The 24,843-nt window shown below is 42.9% G+C and overlaps 1 protein-coding gene across 3 annotated transcripts in view; it reads right to left on the bottom strand.

Annotated features, from left to right (window-relative positions):
• Nucleotides 1-891: 891 nt before the first annotated feature.
• The window catches only part of mast3b (microtubule associated serine/threonine kinase 3b), a 37,499-nt gene continuing 13,547 nt past the window's right edge, over nucleotides 892-24,843 (bottom strand). For 2 of the 3 annotated variants that reach the window (XM_080882437.1, XM_080882439.1), the window contains 24 exons: nucleotides 23,096-23,168; nucleotides 20,486-20,564; nucleotides 17,984-18,141; nucleotides 16,584-16,659; nucleotides 16,099-16,308; nucleotides 11,148-11,249; nucleotides 10,797-10,929; nucleotides 10,472-10,551; nucleotides 9,743-9,840; nucleotides 9,242-9,450; nucleotides 8,895-9,033; nucleotides 8,563-8,695; nucleotides 8,292-8,457; nucleotides 7,853-7,954; nucleotides 7,539-7,661; nucleotides 7,183-7,295; nucleotides 6,921-7,087; nucleotides 6,613-6,734; nucleotides 6,318-6,518; nucleotides 5,874-6,100; nucleotides 5,574-5,696; nucleotides 5,339-5,475; nucleotides 5,005-5,189; nucleotides 892-4,646 (listed from right to left, as the gene is read on the bottom strand). In XM_080882437.1, the coding sequence (XP_080738563.1) occupies nucleotides 3,592-4,646; nucleotides 5,005-5,189; nucleotides 5,339-5,475; nucleotides 5,574-5,696; nucleotides 5,874-6,100; nucleotides 6,318-6,518; nucleotides 6,613-6,734; nucleotides 6,921-7,087; nucleotides 7,183-7,295; nucleotides 7,539-7,661; nucleotides 7,853-7,954; nucleotides 8,292-8,457; nucleotides 8,563-8,695; nucleotides 8,895-9,033; nucleotides 9,242-9,450; nucleotides 9,743-9,840; nucleotides 10,472-10,551; nucleotides 10,797-10,929; nucleotides 11,148-11,249; nucleotides 16,099-16,308; nucleotides 16,584-16,659; nucleotides 17,984-18,141; nucleotides 20,486-20,564; nucleotides 23,096-23,168 (4,211 nt within the window). In that variant the 3' untranslated portion in view covers nucleotides 892-3,591. The remainder of the gene's footprint in view (nucleotides 4,647-5,004; nucleotides 5,190-5,338; nucleotides 5,476-5,573; nucleotides 5,697-5,873; nucleotides 6,101-6,317; nucleotides 6,519-6,612; nucleotides 6,735-6,920; nucleotides 7,088-7,182; nucleotides 7,296-7,538; nucleotides 7,662-7,852; nucleotides 7,955-8,291; nucleotides 8,458-8,562; nucleotides 8,696-8,894; nucleotides 9,034-9,241; nucleotides 9,451-9,742; nucleotides 9,841-10,471; nucleotides 10,552-10,796; nucleotides 10,930-11,147; nucleotides 11,250-16,098; nucleotides 16,309-16,583; nucleotides 16,660-17,983; nucleotides 18,142-20,485; nucleotides 20,565-23,095; nucleotides 23,169-24,843) is intronic. The other variant, XM_080882438.1, reaches the window with a different exon arrangement.

Raw genomic sequence — 24,843 nt, 5'->3', positions numbered from 1 at the left:
TATGTACTCCGAGGGCCAAATTAACTTAGATAAAGTGGATGAACACAGACACTCTGTACAACTAATCTTTATCTTCTTTAGTAAAGGCCTGGCAGAGCAGCTCATAATTTTTTTTAAAAATTACAGTATTTTGTCCAATTACTTTTGAGCCTTTAAAAAAACAGGACGTGTGTATAAAAATGACTGTAATTCATTTTTATACACACAATTTTCAAATCCCTGTATTTAAAAGATGATAATCTGCATATTGATTACATCTTGATTTACAGTCCACTGTGATGGTGTACAAATCCCCAACTACAAACATTGGTGTCTTTGTTCAACAAATTTTGGCCCTAACTATTGCTATGCCAGTATGGACAGTAGTAAATTTTGACCGAATTCAAGTATTACCTGCTTGAAACTGCAGAACTCCTACGGATTTTAAAGTAAAACATTTTTGTTACTAGGTTAACCTCTGGACCCTTTATCCTACAAGTGATTGGTCTATCTTGGACAGACATGCATACATTTTTATTGGTATGCATACAATACACAGCTTGATCTATTATCAGTAGGTAAAGTTGTAAAACTTATGAAAAAATTCAAAGTCCAGAATTTATGGCCTCCTTCAGATTTTCCAAAGTGATCTGTGAGCTGGATCAGAGTCCAATTCTAGACCCTGGCCCTTACGTTTGAGACACCTGCCTTAAAGGGAAGCCTTAATAACCTTCACAGTGTAATTTTGCTTCATCACATTTGTCTATTGATGAAGTATTTATATAGTGATATAGTGGAATGGTTGCTTGTAGAATTACAACACCTATACTGATGAAAAGGATTTGAATGGTCTGATCTGGTACATCAATGTAACAATAAGGCAGATAACTGTACGCAACACTCAGAGAAGAATCAAAGGGAAATACAAAGTTTATTTGTTGCACAAGAAAACACAGTAGAGGGCGACATCGCCGGTATACCATGCAGTCAAGTATTACAGCTGTGTGCTTGTCTCATGCAGCATGCACTGGACAGAAGAGTCCACAGGAGAACAAATGCACTTGTACGACACTTTGACCTGCCAAACTTGTTCTTTAAGAGTACGCTCAACAGAGGCTGAAAAATCCCTGTGGTGGACTTCAGCAAAGCATTTTTTTTTAACACATACAAGGTTATTAAAAAGCAACCAAAACATTATCCCTCATCATGTTTACATATTTAAATTGGCTTTTCCTGTATGCAAAAAGAAACCTCTAATGTAAATATATGTTTTATTACTCATCTTTAACACTTTTACTTTTGGTGTAAAGCATTTTTCTCATGCACATAAGAACAAATATGCATGTTTCCATCCATCCCTTTTCCCCCCACCTCCAATTAATTAATATTTAAAGCTTCTTTTTGAAGTCTGAACAACAAGTCCCAATGATCTCGTTCTGCAGGTACATGCAAATATCGAAAATGCTTCTGAGCTTGGTGCCAAACTACTCATTAAGAACAGTGTCTTTAAAACTAAACATAAAAAACAAACGGATATGCAGCTTCTATGAATGTCGTTTCCTTTGAGAGTATCAAAGAGGATAGTTTCATCGTGTACAGCCACAGAATATAAAATGTTTGTACAGTACACAGCATGTTTGTTCATTGTAAACGATTCTGTCAGACTGCAAAAATAACTGAGTGGTCCGTCTGTTTGCGTCACTAACACAACAACATCATCCCGTAAGGTTTTCATCACAAGATTTAAGGTTTTTTTTTTCCCCTCTATGGTTTTTAAGGAAGAAGAGGGGTTGAAGTAACACAACAGCTGTTTAGAAAGAGAAGACTCAGAGTAAAGTTAGTACAAAAGCCAGGAACAGCCACTTACAAAGAGGACGACAACTCTCCAAACGTCATGTCTGTTGTGGAGAAAATGTGATGTGCAGCCAGTCTGTGCAGCTGTCAAATACTGCCTGAATTGAAAAGACAGAATTCCCAAAAACTCCCTCTTGCCAGAAATTGTCTTCGTGCATATTATGTCCTTCAGTACACTTGGAATTATACACACTCTTGTTACCAAAATATACATCAAAATTTGCACAATACAAAGACAAAAAACCAAAAACACTTGTTCAAAGAAGCCCTGATTTCACTGTAAATATGTTTATCTCAGTTTACCTTTCACATTCGGTTACAAAAAACTTATGTCTAAATGTCATTAGTGCACTTTTCCCCTTTGGATGTAAACAGCACTGCACAGCACATGAATTAGGACCAGGGCGTTTACGGATGGTCTCTTTCACATGCACATGTGGGGAAAAAATAATGATTAAAATGGAAAAACGCTACAGCTTCTGGAAAAGGTGAAAACAACAACAACCCCATAACGCACTTGTATGTACTTGTGTTTGCAAAAGTCCAACACGTGTCAGAGTAAGTAAGGAAACCTGGCCAAAAAACGAAAGTCAAATAAAATGAGTGTTTTAAACGCTCCCTTCCATGTTCTGAAGTAAAACGGCGTGCTGTGAGATGAACGCGCCCGATCAAAGAGTTCGACTGATAAACTCACAGCACACAGAAAGGTGGACGTGGATCATCCGGAGCTTCAGGCTCGGCATCTTTTTCCACAATAGCAGTGGAAACGAACAAACAAAAACCCCAAACAAATCTTCCTAGTGACTGAAAATTACAAGTAACATTTCTGCCTTCAATGATATGGCTTAGAGGACATTGCACAAGATGCCATGGCACATAAAAACCCTTCGGCTCCGTATCTTCATAAGAGAAGACAAAGGTGGGTAGTGTCTCACCGCGTTTGCAACATTATTCTCAGCAAGAATAAAAAAAAAAAACAATGCCGTTCCCGTGAATTCACACTGTGAGGAACATGACCAACACAACAAGCTGTGCAAGATTAAAGTACATGAAGGGATAAAGCCATCAAGGAAACATGGACCAAACATCTTCAGAGCCTCTTCTTTGATACGACCGTTTTATTAACAGTTGTTTTTCTCCCCTGCATTCTAGTTTGAGCGTAGTAGCTTCAGTTTTACTCCTTCTAAAGGATGCATCAATACAAATCCATGCAGTACTGTAGCCATCAGCTGCAGAGATAGATCCAATGACGTGTCAGTCATGTTGCTCACAGTGTGAACCAGAGATCGTTTTAGGTTCAGGAAGACCTACAGCAGTACTACAAACACACACAGACACTGAAGAAGAAAAAAAAGCGACCTTGACTCCTCGTACCTTTTGGTCCAACAGTTTTACGCAGCATTAACACTTCTACTCTGTACCAGAATTTATTTAAAAAATAGACAACTTTTGTTTGTTTTTTTAGAAAACAATCCATTCAGAAGACATAAAACCACATTTTATGGATACAAAAATGTTGAGCCTTGGCTGGTCAACCCATGAGAACTTCTTTCTTTTCCCCTGTTACAAACGCATCATGAAATGTAATAAATAAGACCAGAAAGGTCAGCGATGCCTGAAGGCAACTGTTTTTTTTACAAAACAAAATTCAAGTAAAAGTTTCTCCCGCTCTTTCAGCCCGACAACTTTGAGAATGACTTAACATCTTCGTCACCCTTGAAAGACAAGAGCAGGTTTTAGGAGTACAACGGCGAGCTGTCACTTTCTCAGGTGCCCTTTTTGTGTTTGCTCTCTGCACTCTGGTGTCTTCTCTGGTGCAATTTTAGGACCCGTGGAAGTGGTTTCTGCTCCCTGCCTGCAGCTCATGTTGGTGAGAAGACATCCTGTTTGTTCCCGCGGAGATGCTGTGACGTCCACCTCCACCTCGGGCTTCTCACCAGAGTCCTCTCCATCTGAACACGGCTCCCACTCGTCTTGCTCCTCGCTCTCCGTAGAGCCCTGCACAGCTATCTGCGGCACAAGCGTGAACCTCCTCACCACGGGGACGTCCATCTCGATGTCCTGACTGCTTTGGGGTCGTGTCACAGTCCAGGCCGCTCTGTGCTGCGTTTGAGCCCCTGGAGGTGTGCTGCTCCCCGCTGCATTACTGCTGCTTTTCTCCTCTGGCTCGTCGAAGCTCACTTCCTGCACTGCCTCCTGCTTCTTAAAGGAGTCTCTCCGCTCTGACAGGTTCAGCTTCCGCATCACAACCAGCTGCTCTGATCGTTCAATCCTTTGGCTGCTAATGTACGGCCCAAGTCTGCTGTGGTCAACCCCAATGTAAGCGATGCCACAGGCTGCGTCCATCTCTGAGTCGCCCAGCAGGTCAGCCTCACCGTAAAACGGCACTTCCAGCGTGTGCCTGCGGGGGGCTTTTGACTTCTTGTCAGCGTGATATACTCCAGACAGTTTCTCCGCTGACTGCACCCTCTTAAGCAACGGTGAACGAGGCGGCTCTGCACTGCGTGGCCGGACGACATGCCTAACGATGGTGGGGGGAGACAGGGTTTTTCCGTGGTACGTGTGAAGGTTTTTGACGAAGCCTGGCAGAGGAGAGGGCGAGCGCTGTGGGGAAAGCGGCTGATTAGAGGATGAGGAGCTGCTGCAGGCCAGAGGCGAGGGGGGGATGTTGCTGGTGGATTTGCGGCGGCCCACTTTGCTGTAGCGTTGCGGGCTGAGTTTAGAGCCCAGGCCGAGCGTGATGGGCCGGCTGTGTGTGGCGGGAGAGCTTGGAGAGCTGGAGCAAGGCGACGTACTCTGTGGTGAGTTATTCTCTGGAAAGTAGAGGCAGGACTGTTGAAATACTCACACTACAAGCTGCAGTTTGCAGCAGGGCAAACAACACTTTTAAATTTCAATTCTATTTCAGTTCAGTTTTATTTATGTAGCACCAAATCACAATAACAGTCACCTCAAGGTGTTTAATATTTTAAGGTAAAGACCCCACAAAAATACAGAGAAACCTCAACAATCAGACGACTGCCTATCACAAAGCACTTTGGCAACAGTGGGAAGGAAAAACCCCCTTTTAACAGGAAGGATCCTTTAGGCTGAGGGAGGGGCAGCCATCTGGGTATTATAAGACCTTCAGTGTACCTGCAGAATCTCAAATGACTACATTTCCTTAATTACCGTGGCCCTGATGGTCAGGTGCGGGGCTCCGGCAGGGTGTGGAGGGCCCCGGGGAGAGGCTGTGGGTCGGGGAGCCTGGAAGACTCTCACTGGAGGAAACAGAGTGATGAAGACCTGAGGAGAAGCTGCGACTGCAGTGCATCACTGTGCTCTGCTTGGACAGCTTCTTAAAGATGGTCCGTCGCCTAGAAGGGACGATATATAATTCACTGTTGTAGCTTACACTTGAAGGAGAAAGAGCCTCCCAGAGTAAACAGATGATGAGTAACACAGCAGAGCTGCAAAGACAGAGAGAGAGAAAAAAAAGAAACCCAGAACCCAGTCAGATGCTCACCTGTCATAATTATCTCTCCTCTTGCTCTTCTTGCTGCGGCGAGCCATCTTCCCTTTGTGTTTGGTCTTTCGTGCAGGACCGACTTTAATAGAAGTGTTCTCGAGCGCTATGGTCTGAAGGGCCACCTTGTTGCCGCTCTGCACGTTTCGTGAGAATGAAAGAATTTTTACAGACCTTTCAACACAGAAGCAACTTAAAAAGCAAAGTTCAAGTGCCACGCAGCTCCGAGCTGTACCTTCAGCAGCAGTTCGATCATCTCTGTGTGGACCAGGCCTTGGACAGACTCTCCGTTCACGTGGGTGATGAGGTCTCCAGTGCAGAGGCCTGCCTGGTGAGCCGGGCTGCCCTCCTCCACACTCTGTTGCGATGGTGAAGTGAGTGAGTTTCAAACTGAGCATTACATAACAACCTTTTTATATCACTACCTTCTAGTTTTGGATCACCAAAGCAAAGCAAAATATTTGGAACACGCTACAGTTTACAAACACAGGTTTCAGATCTTTGATCTGTTTTAAGGCTTGTGGTTAAAACCTACCGACACCATGTGATGCACGGTGTAGACGTCGCTGTCGCCCATGTACACACGGATGGCCTGCAGGGTGAAGCCGAACTTCTTCCCTGAGGTGTGGATGATGATTGGTGGCCTCAGGCTGCCGGGGCTGAATGACAGATCCCGGTTTGGGGACGAGTCGCGGGATGAGGGGTTGGAAGACAGTGAGCGTGGGGAGATGGGACCGGGGTGGAGGCCACTGGGTGAATCGTCTGAAACAAACACACAGTTTAGAGATAAATAGACTCATAATCTCACATTTTATGACTCAAATTAGAAGGCCAGTTTTAATTCCACAATTAGAAACAAAAACTGCTGTCTATGGATTACATGTTTAGACTATATCTGCAGAGGCTCTCTGTCAAAGCGGAGCAATAAAAACCAAACTGATTCTGCTGGATTTAAAGTAGTTATGATAACCTTCTGCACCTGTAGTGATGATGAGAGACAGGGCTGAGACAGAGGCAGACTTGGGAACCTTTCCTCCGCAGGGAACCCTCTGCCTGTCTGGCGTCTCCAGCTGGTTACCGAAGCGCCGAGGGCCTGCCGTGTCCTTAGGGGATGACTGCTTCCCGCCGGTACTGTTGCTGCGAATCCTGATCCGCCGAAGATTTGACACCACCACCTCTGCTGCGGACAGAAGGTGTTAAGTGTGAATGTTTCTGGCAGAAGCACCTGGACGTGTTATGAAGAGATGTGTTAAAATAAAAAAAAGTGGATTTACCTTCATCATCAGTGGAGAGGGCAAACCGGGGCATCGTCTCCAGGCTGTGAGTGCTGCTCATTACCAGAGGACTGGTGCTTCTGTCAGACTGGGAGGAACTGGAGGAGGCCCGGGGGCGAAGACTAAAAACAGTAAAAGCACACAAAAAAATGTTGAACTCATAGATCAGCTGATTGAGGATCTGTTTTCATGCAGACCCACAAACTCAGCCACCTGTTTATTATATTATGAATACTATGAAACGTGCAAAAATACGAAAAAGAAACAAGAATAAAGAGGAATAGCAGGTGTCCACATCTTCTGTTTACCTGGCCATGCGTCCAGACTGCCTGTGCTCAGCACTGCCATCTGCTGGGCTTGGCGAGGCTCCGAGCCCTGCCGCATCCCCGTGGTCCTCTTTGTCCTCGCTGTGGCTGCGGTCGGAGGAGAAACTCAGGTTGGACGGTGTTGCCAGGTGTTCTGTGCTGCTGTAAACCTTGATGACAAACAGGTGAAAAGGTGTCAGTTAAGATCTGACTTTTCAAATTTTTTGGCACTCTTACAGCAGATTCTTACTGCAGCAGTCTTTACCTTGCTGAAGCGATGAGACCAGGAAGCAAACTGTCGGATTTCCAAGGAAGACTCTTCGTCGTTAGTTTCGTCGTCTTCGTCAGAGGCCAAATGATGATAGCGATCCAAACGAGCTGAATATGGCAAAAAGGGAAGATGCTCTCATTTAAGAGAAAGTCAAACTTCATGGTATAATCCCGAGAAAAACTCATCACTCTGCAGTTTTATCTTAGCTCGCCCGTATTATATTCCAGCTAAATTTAACCTGCATCCCATCTCCAACACCCACAATTATGGACAACGTTTTGCTCTCACTACCATGTGAAGTCAAGATTACACAGAAAAATAAACCACAAAGAGACTCAGCAGGAACTCACTGTCAAAGTAGCTGGTATCATCCTCGGCCTCCAGCTGAGGGATGAACTCGGCTTTCTGTCGGAGGAGTCCGTTCCAGTCCAGCCCCAAGAAGAAGGGGTGCTGCTTCACCTCTGAGGCTCCACCTAAAAACATTCAGTTAAACACTGGATTAGGATCAGGGTGAAACTCCTCTTGCAAACATGTTTACTTCATTCTTAGTTTCACTTTTTTAAAATTATTAAAATGTAATGTCCCCCTTGCTATAAACCTTGTTTTTCTGATTTAGCTGTACAGACCTGTATAAAAGATCCCTGCTGTAATTTATCAGCATTACCTGTTCCCAGCCGGTCCAAAGGGTTCTGCCTCAGCAGGCGGGTGATCAAATCCTGTGCATCAACAGGTAAGGCATCCTCTCCTTCAGGCCAAATGATTTCATCTGACAATCAGAGAAGATAATAAATAAAAGTACAAAATTAAATATTAATTAAAACCAAATTTACAGTCTTACAAAGACATTAAACAGCAAGTCAGAATGTTTGTGTTTGCCAAAGCATAAGCTTGCCCAGGACTGATGTGGTTAAGATTCTGAGAGTGAAGCAAAGTTGTAGACTTCTGTGCCTACGTCACTGCTTGTGTTTTCAATTCAAATAAAAGGAAAAAGAAACTAGTTTAACATAAAGATTTGATCTCAGTGGCTATTCTATGCTGTGATTCTATTTTTTAAACCTGATGCTCGATTTTTAAGTAGAGAATTCATTCATTTCAAGACGTACCACTGACAACTTGTCCAAAAAGCTCTTCGGGAGTGTCTCCAAAAAACGGGACGCAGCCGACCAGAAATTCATAAAGGATGATCCCCATCGCCCACCAGTCCACTGGCTTCCCATAGCCCTGTCTGAGGATCACCTCTGGGGCAATGTACTCTGGAGTCCCACACACCTGAGGAAGTAAACCAGCAAACATCAGTTTGGATCAAGTGCCTCTACAATCACTGCTGTCCAAAAGTGACAGGTGATTCATCTCTTACACCTGAAGTTGTCTCACCTGCTTGTCAACAAACTCTCTTGTGTCTTTCTCTATGTGACCTTCATACAGGTTGGTCGTCATGTTCATCAGGCCGATTTTAGAGAGACCAAAGTCAGTCAGCTTGATGTGGCCCATAGATGTAATCAACAAACTGTTGGGGGAAAGAAGACGTCAGTGTAAGCGGCGCATTTTACAATTTGTCAAGAAAATGAGGATAAGGGCTGAATTACAGAAAAATCAAGACTCTACATGTGCCCGCTCACAGACCCAACTATGTCAACGGATCCTAATGAAAGCAAGAAAAGCAAGACGGAAGAGCTGAGTGAAGGTGATGTTGGAGATGTCCTTACTTGTCAGGTTTAAGATCCCGATGCACGATGCCGTAGTTGTGAAGGTACTCCAGAGCCAGGACCGTCTCAGCAAAATACATCCTGGACATTTCCACAGGCAGTGGGCCCATGTTTTTCAGCAGGTTGGCACAATCTCCACCTTAAAAGAACAGAACACCTTAAAAAACAACTAAAATCCCAGTAACAGCAGTGATCCTAACACACCAACTGTCCGAGGCAGTAATGCACAGACTCTTATTCTCAGACTCTCTGCATTGGCACTCACTGAAACCGGGTCTTGTTTAAGCTAAGCTAAAATGTTAGAGACATAAAACTGTAACAGCCCCCGCAGCCTCTCCCTTCTTTACCTTCTACATACTCCATGACCATGCAGAGGTGACGTCGTGTCTCAAACGAGCAGAACATGGAGACAACAAAGGGGTTCTCAGCAAAAGTTAGGATGTCCCGCTCCACAAACGCCTGCTGGATCTGGTTCCTCAGCACCAGGTTCTGACGGTTTATCTTTTTCATGGCAAAGCGCTGACGGGTCTCCTTGTGGCGAACCAGATACACCGCCCTGCCAAAAACCAAACAAACCTCATTAGCTCAATTACCTGGAAACGGGTAAAAGGCACAGTCACAGTGGCTCACAAAAAAGTGCACAAAAAAGGTTGAAATTGAGGCAAACTGCATCAGAATAACAACAATAAAAACTACTTCCAACTAAATGTATTTTCCGCTTCCTGACACCATTTAATCTTTCATCTTAGCTTTGCGACACTTTGCAAATAAACAAAGTGTCGCAAACAAACAAACATCATTTCTAAGATGAAGCAGTGAAATGCAGTTAAACAGACTTGTGCTCTTACCCATAAGCTCCGTTACTTATGAGTTTGATGGTCTCAAAATCACTCTCAAGAGGTTTCCTTCGAGTTGGAGTCAGCGTCTGTGGGCTCTTATTCTGTGGCTGTTTACGCCCATGTGAAAAATTAAATAAGCAGACAGAAGCAATGCTGTGATTAATGCTGATTGCAGATTAAAAGCCAACTACTACTCCAAATACTAATTACACCTGCAATCTACTTAACCAAAATAACATTGATTTTAAATATTTTTGGCATCCTTTCACAATAAAAAGAGTCACCGTTTCCTGATCCGCTTTAAACACATTCAGCACAGCACGGTGGGCAGATCTGAAGAAGCGTGTGCACTTTTCATCTTTGGTAAATGGACTGATTCTACTTTACCTGAGCACTCAACATTAAATCATCTCCTCTCCCAGTATAAACACACTAAAATATAAATAATGGCTCCTAATAAATGTACAGCAGGGAACAGCGGCAGTGTGAACTCTTCCCTGCCACACACTGTCCAATACTGTACATTTATTAAGATCCATTATTTGAATTTTAGCATATTTCAATACTTGGTTTTTGTATTTATTCTAGTTATTTATACTGTTTTAGCTATTGTTTAATAGCATGCTGCATATACTGAGACCTAAGATGCTGTGTTTAATTTCTAACATGTCAAATGGTTGAATAAAGCTCAGCCTGAGTCTGTAATATTATTTGAACTTATTGAATTAGTCAGTTCACCTCCACAGAAGCATCTGTTTCCACTGACACTGACGCTGAGGGCGAGGGACTGGCATCATACTGTTCAAGCTGTACCATGTCTAGAAATAAAAGAAGAAGAGGCTTTAATTTGGGTTTCCAACATTTCTGCACCGATCACTTAAAAATGCAGTCTGCTCTTCATCTAAGTCAGGACTGTGTATTTGTTGCAGTATCATAAAGCATAATAATAATAATCACCTACCCGGGGCAGCATGTTACTTAACCCATGTCTGAAACAGGCTTTAAAAAAAACATCACATATGAGCCACATCACAGGCTTCGCTCGATAACTGATTAAATTTACCTTCTAATGGGTCGCGTGTGAGGCCCAGCTGGCTGATGATGTACCGCGGGATGTCGGTCTTGATTCCCTGGCCGACTTTGGCGTGGCCTTCTGCCGCTTCGAGTAGGTGGTAAAACTCTTCTGGATCAAACTCCTGTCACCAGCATCCAACAGCAGTGTAATTAATGCAGAGTGTCGGGAAACTGAAAGGCATCCAAGATGCCATTTGATTTACTACTAAAAATCCTAAACAAAGCTATGCGCAGAGCTGTCGGGGTAAGGTTGCCGACTCAGATCAGATTTGTGTTAATAAATGGCTGATTGTTGGAGATGACAAACTTGGTATTCGATTGACAAATTTAGGTAGCTTACCAGACATTCGAGGAGCCGAGCCGGTCGAGAGATTATGATGAGGATCTTTCTGACTAGCTGGGTGATGACGGTTACCTCTTCACTTTCAGAGCGCTCGTAGGCCTGGAAAACACAAGGAGCCATCAGGAGACTCAACTCAACAGATTTCCAGTTTCAGAGAGGGACTGCAGACGGTTTGGGTCTGAGCGGCAAAAACATGGCTTACATTTATGATAAAGTTTGACCAGTTATTTGTGTGAACATGAGGCGACTGTGATTAAAATGGCTTTAATTTAAAAATGTTAAAATCGCTGAACGAGCGTCTACATTTTAGTCACAACTTGATCTCTGTGCTTTTAATCCACCGTGGAGGTGCACAAAAGCAAAAACTGTGTCACTGTCATTTAATATTGAGAAACTGCATGTGCCAAAAGGATCATCAGGGATTATACAGTGGGGCAAAAAAGTATTTAGTCAGCCACCGATTGTGCAAGTGCCCCCACCTAAAATGATGACAGAGGTCAGTAATTTGCACCAGAGGTACACTTCAACTGTGAGAGACAGAATGTGAAAAAAAAATCCATGAATCCACATGGTAGGATTTGTAAAGAATTTATTCGTAAATCAGGGTGGAAAATAAGTATTTGGTCAATAACAAAAATACAACTCAGTACTTTGTAACATAACCTTTGTTGGCAATAACAGAGGTCAAACGTTTACTATAGGTCTTTACCAGGTTTGCACACACAGTAGCTGGTATTTTGGCCCATTCCTCCATGCAGATCTTCTCGAGAGCAGTGATGTTTTGGGCTGTCGCCGAGCAACACGGACTTTCAACTCCCGCCACAGATTTTCTATGGGGTTGAGGTCTGGAGACTGGCTAGGCCACTCCAGGACTTTCAAATGCTTCTTACGGAGCCACTCCTTTGTTGCCCGGGCGGTGTGTTTTGGATCATTGTCATGTTGGAAGACCCAGCCTCGTTTCATCTTCAAAGTTCTCACTGATGGAAGGAGGTTTTGGCTCAAAATCTCACGATACATGGCCCCATTCATTCTGTCCTTAACACGGATCAGTCGTCCTGTCCCCTTGGCAGAAAAACAGCCCCATAGCATGATGTTTCCACCCCCATGCTTCACAGTAGGTATGGTGTTCTTGGGATGCAACTCAGTATTCTTCTTCCTCCAAACACGACGAGTTGAGTTTATACCAAAAAGTTCTACTTTGGTTTCATCTGACCACATGACATTCTCCCAATCCTCTGCTGTATCATCCATGTGCTCTCTGGCAAACTTCAGACGGGCCTGGACATGCACTGGCTTCAGCAGCGGAACACGTCTGGCACTGCGGGATTTGATTCCCTGCCGTTGTAGTGTGTTACTGATGGTGACCTTTGTTACTTTGGTCCCAGCTCTCTGCAGGTCATTCACCAGGTCCCCCCGTGTGGTTCTGGGATCTTTGCTCACCGTTCTCATGATCATTTTGACCCCACGGGATGAGATCTTGCGTGGAGCCCCAGATCGAGGGAGATTATCAGTGGTCTTGTATGTCTTCCATTTTCTGATGATTGCTCCCACAGTTGATTTTTTCACACCAAGCTGCTTGCCTATTGTAGATTCACTCTTCCCAGTCTGGTGCAGGTCTACAATACTTTTCCTGGTGTCCTTCGAAAGCTCTTTGGTCTTGGCCATGGCGGAGTTTGGAGTCTGACTGTTTGAGGCTGTGGACAGGTGTCTTTTATACAGATGATGAGTTCAAACAGGTGCCATTCATACAGGTAACGAGTGGGGGACAGGAAAGCTTCTTACAGAAGACGTTACAGGTCTGTGAGAGCCAGAGATTTTCCTTGTTTGAGGTGACCAAATACTTATTTTCCACCCTAATTTACGAATAAATTCTTTACTTTCTTTACCATGTGGATTCATGGATTTTTTTTTTTCACATTCTGTCTCTCACAGTTGCAGTGTACCTCTGGTGCAAATTACTGACCTCTGTCATCATTTTAAGTGGGGGAACTTGCACAATCGGTGGCTGACTAAATACTTTTTTGCCCCACTGTATGTCTAAGGGAACCCTAACTGATCCAACAGGCAAGTACAGTTTATCACTATTAGCACCATTTCATCCACCCCTGAAAAAAAAGCTATAAAAAAAAGAGAAATACAAGAGCACTGCTTTATGGGGAAACAGTGAAATAAAAATAAATATAAAATTCTAAGGAAGTGGATAGGGCTTTAACAAAAACATGAAAACAGGTGCCGCCTGATAGAATTACATCAGAAATGACGCCACTTCAAACGAAGAGCAATTATCAGAATAATCCGCGGTGGGTGGGCGGAGTCTTCGTGAGTCATTTTCAGTTTCTTCTATAATAACAGAGAAACACCCTGTTCTGGTGACGATACAGCAGCACAGCACACTGTGTATTTGTGATCCAGTCATATGAGAGCTAATTGAAGCTTCCTGCACGACAAGACTATTACTAATCTCAGCCACCTGTCAAATATGAGGATACAGACTCAAGAAAGTGGCCCTAAAGGAAATGTTGCTACTACACCCGTCTACCAGCATTTCTGAAACATGAGATACTCTTTCACAATCTGCCAAGCTTCCTGTGGCTGTGATCGTCATTTCTGTCTACACTTAGGTTTGTGTGGATTATATTTTAACCTTCTGGTAGTGAGTGTAGTAATGTGTAAGTTAAGAAAGACAGCAGTTACTCAAACCTTACGGTCACAGGCTTTCTCCTGCCTGCTCTAAACTCTTGTTAAAGCTTTTCTGTTGTACGTAACTGTGATACAGGCCATGTCTGTGCCTGAAATCACTGCCTAGTGCTATCCATATTTACAGTGAGTACTGCTATACCGTACAAAGTGCAGTATCCCCACAGTTCCTCGTGATCAACACTGACGAACAAAAGAACAGATCGATGAGAAGACAAAGAAAAGTGGATTTTAAGACAAATGTACACAAAAATATTTAGCCAATAAACAGACATTATTTTTGCTACTTAACAGCTGAGCTGAAAGGGGAGGCTCTGACACAGAATCAGAGGATCAACAGTTAGCCCAGAACAGGCCTAAATGGGGGTAAATGGTAAAAGTTTTACGTATTTCCCGGAATGAAGAGGAATATCTTCATCAGATAATTAATGATGCTATCAAAAAGTGTTTTTGTTACTGTGCCCTATGACCTCCTTCTATGCCGGACAGAAATCCTACTGTCTAGCACCTGGTCAGCCCTCTCAGGATTCTTTAACTGTTGTCAGAATCAGATGTAAATGTGCTGAAGGTGCTTTCAGCTACTGTGGTCCTGTTCTTTGGAACAAGCTGCCTGCTGACCTGAGATCAATTACAACTGTGTACAAATTCAAAAACAGACTTAAAACCTTTTCATTCACCCAGCCTTACAGGTGTTGTTGCTTTGTTGTTGTTTGTTGTTTTTATTTTGTTTTCACTGCCTTAAGGTATCATTTTTATGTTTTTGTCTTCTTCTTGAATTTACATGTAATCAAATGTAATCAATAAAATTGCTACTACTACAACACGTTTTTTTGGCAAACTGGAAAGCTCTCCGGGTGGTTCAAAAAGGTCGTCCAGGAAATCGCTTCCTTACTGCAGGAACTTCAAACACCCGCTGTCTCAGAAAAGCCCCCAAAATTTTGCATGACTCATCACACCCAAATTATAATTAGTGTAAAGTGCTCTCATCAGGCAAGATAATAAAATCAAGGACAAATAGACTAGAAAAACATTTTGTACCCCACAGCCAATAAAGCATTAAATGCAGTTTAAGCATAGTTTGTAATTGTTATGATGGGACCAGAGCACAATCACAAACCCGAAGAAGTCCAGATATGGGAAATAGAGAGCAGTGAATGATTATTAATAATTGTTACTAAAATAGGCTATAGTCTTTATGTTTATATCCTTGCTCTCATTCCCCTTTATTGTATCTGTAACATGCAACTTCTGCCGGTGCTGTGCTACTGGAAACTGAATTTCCCGGAGGAACACACCCGAGGGATTAATAAAGTTTCATCTAATCTCTAACCTCTAATCTAGTCCAGAGCACTGTTCAGGTGTTTCTTTCACAAAGCTACTTTTTGTGCATTGCTTCCTGTAATGTACAAGATTTTTATAACAAATTAATAAAAAATGTGTCACTTTTCAGGCAACACCGCAGCCGTGTATCCACGTGGAGGGCTGGAGCCTGCGCAGCTGTCACAGGGTGAGACGCGGGACACCCCTTGGACATGTCCCCAGCCTGTCACAGGGCCCCCTGCATATACTGCATGACAAAGACCCAGAGAAAACTTTCTGGAAAAAACTGTTGCCCTTTTTAACAAAGTGGCCTTGGCACACAAATCAAGTCGTGCGTGTGTGTGCGTAAATATATGACATTTGCTCCACTGTGCGGGAACAGACTTATCAGTTCAGCTGGAAGTACAGAGAGTTAGCCGTGCCTGCTGTCTGAAAGCACGCAGAGAAACACGGGAAGAGGTTGCTATAGAAACTAACACAACATGCATAAGACCTGTGACAAAAGTGCCTCTCAGCATCACTGAAAATTTCCACTAAGAGATCTATTGTGTGTGCCGTTGGCTATCACTGGAGAGGCATGCCTGATTGCACATTTCACCGGGGCTCGATCAATCCTCTTTCAAAACGTCATCACACCCGAATTAAAGAGTTCAGCATCAGTTCATCAGCTGCTGCTTAAAACCAGAGAGAGCATTTGGCCTGCACCGCTTCTCTCATCAGTCCTGCAAAACCTCCAGTGTAACTGGAAAGCATTCACAGGTCTTTACTTGTTCCACATTTTGTCATGTGACAGCTTTGTTCCAAAATGGATTCAGTTAATTAATGACAAAATACTGGTGGTGGCCAGTTACCCCTCAGCTTCCTAGAAGATACACCTCAGCAGTGTGGATGCCTTTCAGATGCACCCTATGTCAGATTGAGGGATTCTCACCTCGTGTAGCAGCTTGTCTAGCTTCTCCTGCAGCTCAACAAAGTAACGAGAGGTAACCAGGCCGTTCTGGGACTTATCCAGACAGTCTCTGACCAGCTCCACCAACTGGTGCTGGATGAAGCCCAACACCCCGTCAGCCAGCCGGAGGGAGCTGTCTGGAGAGTAATGTGTGACAATCTCCAACAAGCGCTCCTCCATCTGGGCTGTGGCCTGCAGGGAGCACACAAACACAGAGTTAGAACAATTAAACGAGCACTGATAATCATTTTTTAACCCCTCTCTACAGCAAATTAAAAAGAATTTCTCCAAATGTTGAAAAGTGGGCTTTAAAAGCTTGTTTAAAAGCATTTCTCCTTATTGAAACAAAACCAAAACCCAAAAAGGCTTCAGGACGCTCCACACAACAACAGGAGAAATGCAAAGTGTGTTTTTGGTTTGAATATGTCTTCGTTGAGAATGCAAAGTTACAGATATCCTGTACGTACCTTTGGAAAACGTTCTCTGTAAACATGGTTCATCATGACTATCTCATTATCGAAGGAAACACTTGATCGGCCCGGGCTACGAAAAAGCAAAACACAACAAATTAGTACATTGCAACTGATCAACACAGAGACATTTATTATTATTACTACTACACAGTTCATTGCATTTCTCTTCTAAGCTATTAAATGGCGATGAAGAGTGGTTATGTCATCGAGGCCATCGCAGTTCCCTCGAAATGGCCAGCAGTCAGTTTAGTTCAATCCAACCAACACACACACGTCGGCTCTTAACTAATAGCCTGAGTGTGACTGAACGAGGGTTTTGAGGTCAGCATCAACGATACTTTTGATGTCAGCCTGCGAGACAACATTCAGGTTTGGTGGCTCTTAAGCTGCTTAAGCTCCAATCAAGGTGGATTTCACTGTCAGGTTTTGATGTTTCACTTTAAGATGCTTCCGTACCGGCAGCAGCAGAGGTTTCTTCTAGCCAAAACTGTGTGAATCATCGACATCAAATAATTAGTCACTCGCTGCAGCACCACTCCAGCATTGAGGCCAAAGGGAAGGTGTATTTTTACAGAGAAATCTTGCTTGATGAAGCTTCAAACAGAACAGATGGAGGGAAAACCTATCACTTGCAAACAGACTCCCAGAATCTTTTTTTTCTTCTTCTTGTCATAAAAGACGCCTCTGTTTTACTGGATGGCTTCTGCCCAACACACACTGCTGCAAAGCTCGCTGCAGTTCGCCGCATCAGACACCCACCACCCTCGACTACAGTTCAGCAGCTATGAGACGATGATCCCCGAGGCGCTCTGTTAGCTAGCACGCCCACGCGCGGCACACCATGGTGCCAGAACACAGAGCACTCAGGCACTGCACAAACAGCACGGAGCAGAGCCAACAGACAAAAGTTGTCAAAAACGCACCGCTTTGCAGTCAGATCTCCACCTGCCTGCCGGCCAACGGGCATGTGCGATCAATCTGAGGCAGCTGAGGTGCCAAAACTGGCGCTTGAAGGCGTCTTCAAATCTGACAGTCTATAAATGATACAACAGCGCTCGTGTTCTGTAGTCGCTGTCCAAAGTTAATCTGAAATGTAGGTAGTTAATCCTTTCGGACGGATTACTGCATTTAATCTGTGTGAAACATTACATGTTTTTAATTTGATGGTAGAACAAGAAACAATCTGAACAAAACAGACAGGAGGCTGTGAGAGGTTCTCCCATCTCCGTGTGGATCCTTCCGTCGGTGTCAGAAGGTCGTCTTAAAATAGTGATCCTGTCATTACTTTACACTTTATGTTTTCAGTAACTGAATAAATAACTAAAAATGGCTACCCTAAACAAAGTTTAATTGCACGTTTTTTTAGTTTGTTCAGTTCTGTGTCAATTATCCACCTGAGGCTCCGAGACCGCGGTCGTACCACCGGCGAGGGCCGTCCGTCCTCGTCTGTTATGCTGTCTGTGCTGCGGAAGTGCTTGAAGATGAAGTGAGGCTCGTCTTGTGTCGGCTGGTAGGGAAGCTGGTGGAGACGCTCCTGGGACGAGGAGGAGGACTGCGCACACAGAAAGAAATTAATCAAATGTCTTGAAGGATGTTCAATCATCAAGGTAAACAAACCCCAGAAAGTTGATTCTGTTCATCTACATGTTGCGGTTTCAGTGGGAGAAACGTTTTATCACTCAGCCAAGTGACTTGCAGCTGACTGCAGGTTTCCCCAACCTTATAAACATAAACACTACATAGTGACCGAAACTGGCACCATTGACTAACAATGGGTCGTGAGGTCAGTTTCATCATCATTAATATGCAAATTGTCATGAGCTGAAGTTTCTCCCGCTGAAAACTCTGCGTTCAGATGAAAAGAATCAAGTTTCTTGGAATCCATCAAATAAGAAAAATACATCTATTTTCACATTTAATACTGAGCTTCTTTTGAGGCTGATTTAACCAAAACAACGAGCAGTATCTCTTCAGCCCTTCTGAGCTACTTGTTTTGACATTTGAATAAATGTTAAAGTATCCAAATCTTTACTTCCGACCCATCATTTTGTGCAGTGCTTCTAAAGAGTGGGAAAATATTTAAATGAACTCAAAAATGACTTAAGACTGAAAATCCCTGAGAAAGGATCTTCACCTCAACACTACAAAAGCCCAACAGCTTCCCAAACTGGCAAAGATTTGCTGCTGTGTTCACGATTAGTAAGTGCAAGCTAAGCCAGCTTTACATGTTGCAATACGCAGCATCGGCCCTGTAACCACTGCGGGCTGCTTTCGCAAAAGAAGAAAAACAACTAATGTTGCAATTTGCCGGTCTGCTTTTCAGGTGGCATCACTCAACAAGGTAGGCTGCTAAGACTGAAGATCACAAACGGGTTCAGGCAAGTCGGGCAAAGCAAAGGACAACAGCAAACTGAAATTGGTTCTGCATTGTGAGCCTGACTTAAAGGATCATCGAAGGGGAAAAAATAAAATTAAAGCTAAGCTCGTCTTACTAGGCAAGCACAGGCCTACGCATGTGCTGCGTTCTGGCTTCACTCGGGTTTCAAACCCTGCTCTCCCATGAGAAGGTGCTCTTTTCCTTTGCAGTACTGTGATTTTCTGCTTGGACAATCTTTATTCTTTATATTTTACTGGCTCTACAACAGACTGACGACCTGTCCGAGGTGTACCCTGCCTCTTGCACTATGATAGCTAAAATAGGCTCCAGACCACCTGCAACCCTGAACTGGATACTGATGGATGGATGGATGGATGGATGCACTACTTCAGTGAGAGTAACTGAATCTGGAAAGATCTGTGATATGCTATGAAACATAAGAGTCTAGTTTCTTTTCAGACCAGCTGAAAAACAACACACTGAAAGGTTATAATTGTTTAAAAGACATAACGAATGAACTCAGTGATGTAAAATAATTCCACATAGCATCTTTCAGATCAGAATATTCCACTTATGCATTCTCATAAAATAGATCAGGCACCTGTGAAGATTTGCCCGAAATCCAAATTCACAATGTATATGAATTTAGGTGACCAAAAAACCAAAAGCCTACAGAGGCATTATTATTATTATTTGCAGTCATCTTCCATGTCTACCGAGGCAGAGAGTAACATCTTTTCAAGCAAAATAGGGGACGGTGTCTGTTGCCGGCAATCTGTTTCATTTTGCGGTCCATGTGTCGTGAACAGAACGGGGCCAGAGGGACAGCATCTGCGAAGTCTCTTTCTAAAGCCTCAGTATAAAGAGGGCAGCGGGGGCCACTGAAGAGCCCTTTTGTCCCCACTGACCTCTGGGGCTATGCCCGGGTCGGCCCAATAAACCTCCTTATTAGAGCTTCACACAGCAGACTTTCAAAGACTTGGCAGACTGCCGCCATTACGGACTGTTCATCTGACTGCCGTCTGGTGACATCATCCAGTAAATACAATTATGGCTTTATTCTGCAATAAGACAATTCGCAGTCTTTTAAAAACATCTGGTTGAATCACTGTGACATCCTGTTGCTCAAAAATGCTGTTTAAAGCTACCAAACACTAATGTCTCAGTGTACTGTTAATGTGATGTTATGATGTTTTGTGTTTTTAATAAAGGCTGTCAAAAAAAATAAAAAGTTCCTGAAATTATTTAAATTTCCTTCCCCTCCTCTCCTCATTAATATGCATCCACGCAGACTGTGTGTGTGTGTTACTTCTTACACCGAGTTCCACAGACTTGGAGAATGACTCACTGAAGCAGACGATGGAGGAAAACAATTAGCGGTTTGTCATCATCAGTCTTGGCATTCACTGTCCCTTATTGCATAAACCAATGTGCTATTTGGGCTGAGTGAGGTGTTAGAATCGCCTGGCTGCCATGTTGTGACCGGGGGACGATGGCGCCATTTTTCCGGGTGTCTTACCGAGACGGTGGAGCTCGGCGGATTGGTTCCATAGCCAGACGAAGGGAGGGACGCCAGGGACCATCGTCGGCCCTCGGCTCTGAGGGAAGCAGACATGCACGTTACATAAGCCTCAGCGGCATAGGCATTAGTTAGCATTTCATAGCATTTCATATGTGAAACCTGTTACATAACAGACAACGGAGGTGTCCTGTGACTACATGAGCATGAAATTTATGTCTTTTCCCCCCCACATATATATATCTAAAAATATAAATGCCCATTTCTCCCTCCCTCCCTCACTTTCTCTCATCACTTGATTTCAATAATCAAGCAATAAGAATTTATGAAGGACAAATATTTTTTGTGTAAAACACACGACAGAAAAGTTTAGACATAAAGACAGGGTGCAAGAATTGGAGAAGAAGCTACCTGTCCGCGCGAGCCAAGTGGCTGCGATCACGACAGCAACGGAAAGAAGGACAAGAAAAAAAAGAAAACAAGAAAGAGAAAAGCAGAGAAGTGAGTTTCAGTGAGTTTTAAGAGTCTTGCACAAATGAACCTGTGACCTCTGGCATTCGGCTGAGGGATTAGTACTGACAATGTTGCCTTCCTTGCCACTTTTCATTTGTCCAGATACAAAGAGTGGAGAGCAAACTAAATTAATTTGAGGATGTGTGTTACATAACAGGAAGAGCCCTTCACTTCAAAGCTGGAAAGAACGAACCTGCAGATTGGACTGTACAGCTGCAAAAAAGGGTGGCGGTGGGAGTATGTTTATGTTATTTGGCATTTGCACGCAGAGAAATGATGCAAGGACTGCACTAAACTTTCACACAGATTGTATGGAGAATCAAGTGCAGCTGCATAGGCTGAGTGGCAAACTTCAAGAGCAGGGCTTTTCCTGCTTAGGCAGAGAGTTTTAGCCTGAGCCAAAGGAAAATCACCAGCATCAACACGCTTTAGTTTATCAAATCACACAAAAATACTGCAAAGGCGTCTGTCGTATAACGTAGCAGAAACTCGTTGCCTTTTTCCCCCCTTAAGAAAAAAAGCATACAACCCTGACAAATAGTGTTAAATAGATCGGGACAGATTTAGTAAATTAATAAAAAGCTTTGACTGCCACAAAAACAACAACAGCAGACGGATTATACTCATGAATCTCTTCTTCCACTAAAGGGTCTCATTAAATGGTGACAACAGGACAACCAGAGCTTCACGCAGTAACAAAAAGAGTTCTCTTCATGGCTGTGAGTCTATTTTATTGCAGCACAGTGACGGTTAGGAATAGATATATGACACAGGATGAGATAATAAGAAAAGTATCGCACAACAATTTATTATCGGCATGAATTTAGAGTCAAGTCTAAGTTCAGCTTATCAAGATAAGTCGAGGGCCATTCCTGTGTATATGAAATTTTTTTTTTTTAAAAAGACATTAACTGACCTTTAATTTGACTGGCTTTTTATACAACAGGAGGAAATCTAAATATTTAATGAATAAATATTTACCTAGTGCCTGTTATTTTGTTGGCAAGCTATGATGTGTTCTCAGAGCAGTCCACAGCACCTGAACCTGCTTATAAGTTTTTAATGACTGTTCTCGGGTGTCTTTAAGGTACTGCCTCACTTGTCGGCTACGCACGCCTGGAGCGAGACAAGCATGTTGCCATGGGAACCGGGCTGAATGATGCGTGAGTAAGGGGGGGTACCCTCCATCTGACTTCACTCATCCTGCCGAGGAGTCTGCAGCGTTAAGGATGGTGGGGAGCGCTCCCGGCTGAGTCAGCCTCAGTCACCTTTCTGCCGTTTTCCTCTCGCTGCTTTTATGAAGGCCGTGATCCTGTGTTAGCTTTTTTTTTTAGTCATTTTTTTAAGTGTGTACTTTTCTGATTTGGATTCACAGTAATAAATCACAAAGACGTAACGCGAAACAATGGCCCAGGTGATTCAGAGATCAAAAAACGACTACCTAACTCAATTCAGTTTTATTTATATAGTACCAATTCAAATCAACAGCTGCCTCAGAGGACATATCGTCAGGGGAGACAATGTAAAGACCCTCAAATATTAGTAAGAAACCCCAACAACTACACGACCCCCTACGTGTAGTGGGAAAGAAAAGCTTTCTTTTAAGAAGAAGAAAACTTTGACAGGTGGTTTCTTCTTCTTAAAAGGGGAAAACCAGACTAAAGTTGACTTGACTGATGTGCTAGCACCATTAACTTCGACCACTGTTGACCCTTGACATCATCCTCTACCAGCACAATCCCAACAACCTTCACTGTAAGAGTTGCCAGTTCCAGGAACTTCAAAAATACATCATAAAGCGATTGATTTTAATTATATCTTTAAAAATACTCACTTGTTGTTGTGCTGATTTTACTTTGTATACAAGTGTAATATGATGGATTTTATGGTTCAAACTTTTAATCGAATGACACATGACCTTTTTACTTTTAAGTTTCATTGCAGTATTTCTGCCACATTCAACATGTGGCTTTCTCTTAACAGCAGTGATGCTGATTAATGTCCATCATCCAACAGAATACAAGCATGATTAAAAACGGCAATAAAGCAAACACTAAACTCCAGGGGAACAATTTTTAAGAAGCATTGCCGACATACCTTCGGGCAAATGGAAAGTTGAGGAAGGCACTGGTCGACACATTTCGTGGACTGTCTAAAGGACTGCTGGCGGCTGAAAGACATAAAAACATAAATGAAAGTTAGCACTGTAATAACATACGAGAAAATGGAACGGAAAACAGATAACATCATGTTTATGCAGTAACCTATCATCAGTGCAAAACTAGCACGAATGGTCCAACATATCATTTTGATATTACTTTTTCAAATGTTGCTTCCAGTCTACTAAGGCTCTCGATTCATGGAGAAGCCTCATCCTGCTTGGCTTTGTTTGAGTCTGCAGATTTGGGTACACTAGAGACCATAGTGTGTTTACATGCGAGTGTTGAGTGCCCAATTAGAGTGCGACTGCACTCCATTATTAGCTCATCCTTAGCGTGATTGAGTTCAAAAGGAAGCACAGCTACATACTGCTGTTATGAGGATACGAACGTTATTTTTTCCTGCTGCTTCATTGCATTCAGGGGCTTTAGAGCATCTGCTGCTGATTTCGAAAGCAGGAGGGCAAAATCAAGCATTTCAGTATCTCCTGTCCCTTAACTATGTTACAAGTTCATGAAAATTGCTATTTTATGGCCTTCAAACTGAGTTATCTTTGGTATTTTTCATAAATTCATCTAAAGAAATTAGAACATATTGTGTTTCTTACAAGGCAGCTCGTAACAAAGTGTTAAAGATACAACTTAAAACTAGTTCTTCACTAAGTTCTCTGTTATTTGTAGACTCAACAGTGATTCTTCTTTTTTTCTTTTTTTTAGAAGACAAGACGAGAATTCAACCCTGGCAAACAGCAGCCCCCATCTGTCTATCTGTGATGTTAGGCTGAAAATAATTAAGGTGGGAAGCAATACAGATGCCAGCTGGGTGAACAAATGCTGTTCTGCAGCACTTGATGTAGAAAATTAACGGTTGTAGTCAGTATTTTTCAGACTTGTAGACTAGTCGACTAGTCTGAAATACAAACAAATAAGTGGTCGGCAGTCTTTCACGACAGAACTTAGAAAACACGCCGATATGGAACATATCGAAGAAAAACACGAGGTCATTTTAAATTTGAGCAGCAACACATCACCAAAAGTTTGGAGGGGGCCATATTTACCACTTTTGGTTGCTTTTCATTTGTGTAGGAAAGCTTAGGGACCTTTAGGGAGTTGTGTTTGTTATTTTTGGCAATGCTCACTGCTGAAGCAAATAAATGGTTGCTTAGCACTTTAAAAGATACTACTGTTTGTGTTCTTTCTTGGGTGGTGCGTGAGTGGGGCCAATTTCTTGTTGCGTTCAATACACGCCTAGACTAAGAACGTAACAGTAGCATCTGCTCTTCTTTTAACAACAGTGTGAAACCGTCTGGGAACTGAGAACACCAGCTGTTGGACTTTTGGGAGAGCAATGTTGTCCAGTTCTTGTCTGATACAGGATTATGTTTGCTCAACAGTCTTGACTCTTGTTCAGTGTATTTTTCATCTCATGATGCACAAAATATTTTCCAGTGATGAAAGGTCTGGACTGCAGGCCGGTCAGTTCAGCACCCAGCTCTTGTACTATGAAAAGCAAGTGGTTGTAGGAGAAAGATGTACTCTGGATGAAAGCAAACGTTGATTTAAAACTTGTTAATACTTTTTAAGACTGATGGTGCCTTTCCATGGATTTCTAAAATAATTTCAAATTATGATTTATCTGATCACAAAACAGCTTTCCACTTTGGCCCAAACCATTTTAAATGAGCT

Source organism: Rhamphochromis sp. 'chilingali', assembly GCF_963969265.1.
Source record: "Rhamphochromis sp. 'chilingali' genome assembly, chromosome: 5".
Taxonomy (NCBI): Eukaryota; Metazoa; Chordata; class Actinopteri; order Cichliformes; family Cichlidae; genus Rhamphochromis; species Rhamphochromis sp. 'chilingali'.
The sequence above is the reverse complement of the archived record's forward strand: the minus strand, read 5'-3'. Positions and strand labels throughout refer to the sequence as shown.